Raw genomic sequence first — 8,763 nt, 5'->3', positions numbered from 1 at the left:
AGATTTAGCTTCGATCTCAACGCATAGCCGGATGAGTTCACTCCTATGCTGTTTGAGAAAGTTCTGAAACTGCCGACCATTCGAAACAATCACCGGTGGCATATAACATCCGCTTTTTTTATATCTATCTAACATATAGCTCAACTTTATGGCGGAAGTTCTTTCACAGAAACCAAAGTCATCGTACACCATAGCAGTAAAGTCTTCAAACTTCGTTTATTTATCGGCAACTATAATCCTGGACCCTTTTGTAGTATCAACATCAAACAACCATCACTTTTTGTCTACCCTCCACCTCCCACACGCCAAAATGATATCTTGCTCTTCCATGGATGAACCGAGAGGAAAGATTTACGAAATAGAGTAGGAAAAAGACGTTTGCTCCGGCCGACAAACAGAACACGATTGATGAATCTGCTACAAACTTTATTACATGAACACCATAGATCGGAAGAACAGGAAAGGTGTTTAGATCTTCATCCAATAAGTCTATCGCATCGCTAGACTGTCTTTGCCAGCTCAAACAAATTCGTGTTATTCTGGTAAGACTTTACAGCTGTCAATCTTGCTTACTAAATCTACCACGGACAAGAAGCCGACCACAACACTATGAAAACAATTTCAAAAAACAAACAAAGTATACCAAAAATATCTGTAACGAGAGAAGGCTGTCGCATAAATCTGTCGCAACAGGCCATTAGTCTACCATAAATATCTTTTCACCCTTTTACGTTTGCTGCTACACGCGCTAAAAACAAAAGTCTATCATCAAAAGGAAATTCCTCTACCAACTTAATCTAACGAAACGATTTCATATACGTCGACCGATAAGTGTACCAACACTACAACTAAGTGTACCATCTACGTCGATGGTAAAGTGTACCAGCACTACAACTAAGTGTACCAAAAATATCTGACGTACACCTTTAATCAGTCCACCTGTATAAATCTACCATCAAAGGATCGGTAGGCTTAGTCCCAGTTTCCAATGTTTTTTTTTTTTTTACTAATGGCATTAGCCGTAATTACGTTTTTTCCCAACACTGGTTTCAGGGGTATTAAGGATACAGAGTTTATTCTAGTAATTACCCACAATTGTGTGTTACTTTTGTAAAAAGGAAGCTTTTATGTAATATTCTAGTAACTCACCCTTATAAATATGATATTTTGCTTTAAACTTTGAAATGAGAAATATCTTATAAACAATAATTTTACATGAGAAATATATTAATTTAGCCAACCAAAATATGAATATAAGTTTAGCCAACCAAAATAAATAAAAAATATTAAAATTTAACCAAAAAAATTTTCTCTTGAAAGATAAATAAGTTAGTAGGAGGAATGAATTAATGTACAATTATTGGATAGGAGTTACATTTGAGTTAAATGGAGTTACATGTCTTTAATTATAAATAAATATTTTAATTTTTTATAACCTAAAATAAAAGGAATACCAAGTGGCTAAATCAAAATTCACGTGATTTGGTTGTTTGTTGATATAAACTCAACACTTGCACAATATTTCAAAATAAAAAATATTACTTTTGAAGTGACAAACTAAATTAGTTTTCTTATAAAATATATGAATTCTTCAATCTCAATAATTTTTAAAACCCCAAGGATAACTTATATTTTGTTTGGTTTTCACTCATCAATTTAATTTATAGTGTTAGATTTCATACTAATGGTTTCATCTTTAGAGAATTTAGTGAAATGATATTTTGAAAATTATATTTTATTTTTATATTTAAGTTCCAGTTGAATATGTTTTATTTTTTGGATCATTTTTTATTTTTATTAAAGACACAAAAAACCAATTGTTTAATTATGTTCTTTTTGTTTTCAAAAACCTCAAATCATAAAAAAATATATATTATATTGATCATTGCAGATTTATCAATTGGATCACAAAACAAAATAGTCTTTATAAATAGATAAATGGATAATTATATTGATCTTTATAAATTATTAAAAATGATACATGAATAGTGAGATAACCAGATACATAATAGATAATTAGATATGGATCATTTCAATTTTATGATATTATTGTGTGGTAAATATTGTAAGAAAGTATGAAAATAATGACTTATAAGATGTTAATATAAAATAAAAAATGGAGATAATCCTTTTAAAAGATTAATATATATATAAGATATACATATCATACAAACTCTAAAACTAAGATTTTACAATGATATTTGATTTGATTTTTTATAACCCATACAACAACAATAACAAAAAAAATACAAAAAAAAAAAGATTTGAGAGTAGTGGAAGAAGATGAGAGAATGAAAGAGTGATAGACTAAGAGGATAAGATAATGAGTATTTATAGGAAGAGAAATGATGAAAAATTACATTTAGAAAATTGAGAGTTACAATTCTAATTTATTGTTTTGTTTTAATACAATTGATTAATACAACTTAGTGGAGAAATAAAGTTAATGCATAATTTACAAGGAGAATTTATATGATTTCAGTTTTATATTATGTGAGCTAAATGTAAAAATTAATTGTTTTTAAATTTGTGTTTTAATATAAATTTATTATTTTGTTAAAATTGCATTGCCAAGTGTACCAATAAGGAGAGAGTGAAACCTTACTTTTATATATATGATTTATAATTTTTCATCATAACTTTTCCTTCTAATAGTCATGCTTTTTGAACTCTCTTTATATTTGTCTCTTCATCACTAACTAACAAGTTCGTTGAATTTTTTTTTCTATTTTATGTTGAGTCTAGATAATTGAATATATTCTATAATCTAACTAAAATTTTAGAAATGATTATAGCAATAGAGAAATTTTATACAACTTAATATTGAATTTATAGTTCTGTCTATTTATCTTAACTTTCCGTTAAAAAATTTAATATTTAAACATAATAATAACAATCTGAATAAATGAGAACAACAGTTGCGACTTTTCGTAGTATTTTTTTGTAAAAAAATTGGTTTTATTTGTTCTTTTTTAAAAACTCAAACAGTTGTATTTGTTCATTGTAGAGTTGTATTTTTCACTATATTTTATTCATATTTTTTCATCACAACTTTTCGGTTTAATAGGTGTGTCTATTTGAATAGTCATATCTTTTGAACTCTCTATATATTTGTCTCTTCATCAATAACTAACAAATCATTGTTCGTTGAAACAAATTTTTCATTTTATGTTAAATCTAAATCATTTGAATATTAATATCTATTATTCAATGTTATTCTATCATCTAACTAAAATTTTAGAAATGATTATGTAATATAGAAATTTCATAAAACTTAATATAGAATTTACAGTTGCGTCTATTTATCGTAACTTTTTGTTAAAAACTATTTTAATATTTAAAATTTATTTTATTTCGTTCTTAAGAGTTGTATATTTTAATTTTACTTTTCCGTTGATACTGTTTCACTCATTATTAAATATATTTTTAATGATATATATTTAATAGAAAATTACAATACTCATTATAACCATTAGTTCAATATTCTCAGTAAGGATCACTTTGTCATAATGATTTTATTTTAATTGTAGCTCTTTATCATTATTATTCATAAAAATATTTAATATTTTTAAATTTTAAAACAATATGTTTTGCAAAGTTGCATATATTCTACATAACATTTTTTGTTATAAGTTTTCATTTTGATGATTGTGTTTTTAGCAACAGTTTATGTATTCAAACTATTCTATTACATTCAAATAATTTCATAATGTATAATTTTAAATTTTAAATTAATTTTTTTTTTCTAAAATACTTCCCCCCGCGATGTCGTGGGGGTCTGAGTCCTAGTTATAGACAATAATAATCTGAGTTTGTAGCATTGTTTTATTATGATTTTGAGTTTTAAGATTTATGAGATCAAAGTGATGACAAATATACATTGAGAAAATTGTTCAATCTACTTTTATATATTTTGATAATCAAAACAAACAAATAAATAAAGATGTCCAAAATGCAAAAGTCCATAAGGAATAGATAATCTCAATTNAAAAAAAAAAAAAAAAAAAAAAAAAAAAAAAAAAAAAAAAAAAAAAATCCATTACGGGCCTGTAGCAGCAACTAATCTTCATGCCTATGAAGGGAATACCAAAGATTGTAAAGACAAAGGCTTGGGATGGTTAAAGATAGAGAGATAATTGAGGAAGGTGAAATCTCACTTGAAGAACTCATGGGATGTTGGTTATGAGGAATATGTGAATAGTCAAATAGTCTTTAACCTGATTTTGCCACTTTAAATATCTGAACCATTGAATGTTACACCATTTTATACATTTTCCAAAAGAACGTAAGAGCTTTTTAAGAGATAGGAACATGTTTGCATTTTGGATTTAGAAAGACACATAAGAGGGATTCTCTACTCATGTTTGCATGCGTAATAACAGCTCATCACTAAACTGTGTCAGGTGGTTTGTCTTCATAACAGTCCTCAAGGGATTAAACTCTAAATCTTACCAAAACGTTCAAGATGAAACCAAACCAATTGGAGTAAAAACAAGAAGACAAAAATTGAAACAACAGATGTCAAGATGGTTGTTTATAACTCATCTGAAAATTAAGTTCTTACACTCTCTGCAAACAGAAGAAGGAGGAGTATATTGGACAGATGAATCAATAACTTCTTTAGTTACTGTTTCATCTGACGACATTTACAACAAGTGTCATCAATCTCAAAATCCCTAATAGCCAAAGACTAAAAAGCACTAAAGTTCTCCAAGAAAAATTGCATCTTTAGGCCAAACAAAATGGAGAATTGTCAAAAATGTAGATCCTTTATGTACGTGTGATCCTTCTGGCGAGCATGATCAGTCCATAGATACATTCACCGGAAGTAGAAACACTAAAGGTCGCCGCCGTGGCTAGCTTCCGTAGGTGGGACGAGAGCAAAACAGAGTTTACCACTTCCAAATCGGAAAGACCAGAGAGGAAAGAAGTCATCAACCTGAAACCCATTAGCAGCAACCACATGNAGAAACCACATCGTTCCAACCAACAACAAAGACATAATTCCAGTTTCCACTCATCTTCCACTTCCTCAATTCAAGGGCATGTTTTTTCATCTGAGGATCAACCAAATCAACACTCACACCTTGTTTACGAAGCTTCATCGCTTGTTCATCTATGATCCTTGTCTCTTCCTCTGTCAAAAAGTTTGGATTTTTAACTTGCTTGTAAGGAACTGAGAGACGTCCTTGGATTCTACCGAGATCAGTCTTGTAAAGTTTCCTCGTTGAGATCAGCTTCGGATTGTATCCCTTCTCTTCTCTCCTCATCACTTTCAAAAGCCAATCCGGTGGACTTGTTTGAATTGGTTCCGCCTCTAGAGGACGAACGATTCTGTGTTTCTTGCGACTTATGATCTCCTCCGTATTAATCTGAGGTAGAATACCTGAGCTAGCTGGTAACTTAGTAGAACCCATGTGAGTGATTGGGAGAAACTCACCGTTGCCAACCATGACAGCATCTGATCCTTCATAAGGGCTTACTTGTTGCAGGTTGTGAGGAGAGTTGGTGACATGAACCGTGGAGCCAGAATCAGGAACCCATTCATGTCCAGAATTAGCAGAGACATCAGTGATTCGCATCGCCATTAGAGCAACTGGTAAGTCTTCATGTTGATAGCTACTGTTGTATCTGTTCCAACATTTGAGTGCTGCATGACCCGGCTTTCCACAAATCTGACAGACAACCTTGTTCTCTGTATTGTAGCCTCCAGACGAGCTAGAACCCTGAGTGATTTGCTGGTGAAAGCCTCTTCCTTTTGTTGAGTAGAAGCCACCTCGTCCGCGAGAGCCACCAGACCTTCCATTTCCTCTGCCTCTACCGGAATGACTGGTGTAAAAGGCCATATGAGGTGAGGGTTCTTCACTGGTCGTATAGCTGGAGAGTCTATCAGCAAAGCTTGTCAGCCGAGACACAACATCATCAAAGGTAGGTGGAGGGATTAGATCTATCATTCCTTCAACTGAAACCTTAACAGGCTCATACTCTCTGCCTAACCCTCTCAACGCAGCAAATATCTTCATTTTCTCGGGAACAAGACTGCCTATGGACGCAAGCTGCTCACAGACATTCTTGATGTCTCTCAGGTAATCACTCATAGACTTATCTTTTATCTCAGACCCTTGTAGTCTACCTTGCAGTTCGAATAGGCGAGAAGAAGATACCTTGTTGAAATGATTCGCTAGAGCTAACCACACGTCTTGTGATGTCTTGGTGCCAGACACTTCTGCTAGAATGTCTTCAGAAAGAGAACCAAGCAGCCACGCTCGCACGATTTGGTCTGCTTGGAACCACTCAGCATAGTCTGGATTTGGAACGGTAGTGGCTTTGCTCGTTGGATGAGTCACTGGAATGACTTCAGGCGGAGCTGGAATAGACCCATTCACAAACCCAAGTAAGTTCTGCCCAGAAAGAAAAGATTCAAACTGAGCTTTCCAGGATATGTAGTTCTTTTGTGTCAACTTGAGTGTGACACAATTTGTGATGTTTAGCGCAGGGTAAGAGTAGAGATCCATGGATTGATTGACCATGGATATGCTGTGCTCTGATACCATGAAGAACTAAATGAGGAAGATAAGCAACATGATTTTGTCTTTCATTATTTTCTTTAAGGTTCAACGGTTACATCACTATTCATATATATATGGGTGAGATTAGGTTAACATGTAGCCTCACCCTCTAAACATTGAAACCTATTGGTCAACACAATTTCTTTATTGGGACAGCTGTTCATGTTGCTTTTGCTTTTAGGAAGTTTCTGGAATACTTCCTTCTTCTTATCTTGTTTCTCACTTGTGTGTTGTTTTGCAGTTGGGCTTGCTATCTCCTTGGTGGGCTTTGCAGCTGCTGGACTCGATTCTGTCTTCTTGGGCCGCCAAACCATCTTGTTGGGCTTAGGTCCATCAGCTGACTTCACCTTGTTACTATCGGAAGAGGAATCGATCGGATCTTGATTCTTCAGTCTCGATTCTCTTTCTTCTTTCCTCAAGCTATCCGAGTGTGAGATCGCAGATCCTCTAGTACATCCTACGTGTGATCCCTCTGGCGAGCATGATCAGTCCATAGATACATTCACCGGAAGTAGAAACACTAAAGGTCGCCGCCGTGGCTAGCTTCCGTAGGTGGGACGAGAGCAAAACAGAGTTTACCACTTCCAAATCGGAAAGACCAGAGAGGAAAGAAGTCATCAACCTGAAACCCATTAGCAGCAACCACATGGTTCCAACCAACAACAAAGACATAATTCCAGTTTCCACTCATCTTCCACTTCCTCAATTCAAGGGCATGTTTTTTCATCTGAGGATCAATCAAATCAACACTCACACCTTGTTTACGAAGCTTCATCGCTTGTTCATCTATGATCCTTGTCTCTTCCTCTGTCAAAAAGTTTGGATTTTTAACTTGCTTGTAAGGAACTGAGAGACGTCCTTGGATTCTACCGAGATCAGTCTTGTAAAGTTTCCTCGTTGAGATCAGCTTCGGATTGTATCCCTTCTCTTCTCTCCTCATCACTTTCAAAAGCCAATCCGGTGGACTCGTTTGAATGGGTTCTGCCTCTAGAGGATGAAAGATTCTGAGTTTCTTGCGACTTATGATCTCCTCCGTATTAATCTGATCATTGTTCTTGAACAGGGTGACGCAAGAAGAAGACGAAGGTTCCGATTCTGATGCATTAGGGTTTTGTAGTACCGATCTTTGTTGTTCGATCACACGTGTCCATGGTGTTACCGTCTTGCGAGAAGAAGGTGATCGGTGAACTCTGTTCTTTCTCGGTACTTTATCGCCAAAGATTCTTGCTTCCATCTCTGTTTCTTCTTCGCCAGTGGTATTTGATTTGTCATCGTCGTGAGGACCGTACTCTTGATCGTAAACCATGGCAGCGACATACAACAATATGTCGAGTTTGGACTGTGAAACAACCCTAGGATCATCGGAGTTATCCATTGTCTTTCGATTCTCTGGAAGACAAGACGAAACTTTGAGAAGAGGGATTTTTTTCTGTACCGTTGTATGCACGCTACGGGAAGAAGGAAGAACTAGAGAGAGAGAGAGAGAGAGAATGAGAGCGACAATGAGAGCGTAAAAGGAAAAGAGAAGCGTTGTTGTGGTGTATCCGTGTATGTAAACATATATATAGATGACGTCATGTTTGGTTCTTCAAAGATCACACTAAATCTACTAAAAGAACTTCTAACCCTTTAATTAGTTATATGACCGTTGTGTGATTTTCCTAAAATTTTAATCATGTGGCTATACTAAGAAAAAATTACCAATGTATATATTAGTAATTTTCTTTATATTATTTTGTTGATTTGTGACATTTAAATTTATTTCTGTTGATTAATATTTTTAATTATGGTGTACTACTGTATTAGATATTAGTATTAAACACAATTCATTTTATTTACACCATTTTGAGTAAATTGTATCACAATTAGAGTAGATTTCGATTCCGGCTATTACTTTGAGGAAACCTTGGACGACTGCTGCAAGATGAGCACTTGTGCCTCCGATTAACCAAAACTGTTCATTTCTCCACCATTCTTCCAGTTCGATTCCTGAGCAAACTTTTTCTGAGCAAATGCAAGACTTTCAAAAGTGATGACATATATTGAGAAAATTGTTAAATGACTTTTCTATCTTTTAATAACTAAAAATAAAAAAAAAATAAAGAAATTCTACTGAGAAGAGTGAGCTATCTGTTTCTAAAATTCTATAATGGAAAAGAAATTCTCTAATTGTAACAAAAAAAAAAAAAAAAAA

General features: G+C 33.7%; 1 protein-coding gene and 1 pseudogene across 1 annotated transcript; both read right to left on the bottom strand.

Annotated features, from left to right (window-relative positions):
- On the bottom strand, positions 4,498-6,598 carry LOC109130012 (annotated as a pseudogene).
- Positions 6,816-8,225, bottom strand: LOC104758444 (putative B3 domain-containing protein At2g27410). The gene has a single exon (XM_019239156.1). The coding sequence runs from the start codon at positions 7,942-7,944 to the stop codon at positions 7,090-7,092; it is 855 nt and encodes a 284-aa protein (XP_019094701.1). The 5' UTR covers positions 7,945-8,225; the 3' UTR covers positions 6,816-7,089.

The sequence above is a fragment of the Camelina sativa genome, chromosome 17, assembly GCF_000633955.1.
Source record: "Camelina sativa cultivar DH55 chromosome 17, Cs, whole genome shotgun sequence".
In the NCBI taxonomy this organism is placed as follows: domain Eukaryota; kingdom Viridiplantae; phylum Streptophyta; class Magnoliopsida; order Brassicales; family Brassicaceae; genus Camelina; species Camelina sativa.
This window is presented reverse-complemented; position numbering and strand designations above follow the sequence as displayed.

Excerpts from the sequence above, each read along its gene's own strand:
- LOC104758444 (XM_019239156.1), bottom strand. The coding sequence starts at position 7,944 with ATGGATAACTCCGATGATCCTAGGGTTGTTTCACAGTCCAAACTCGAC.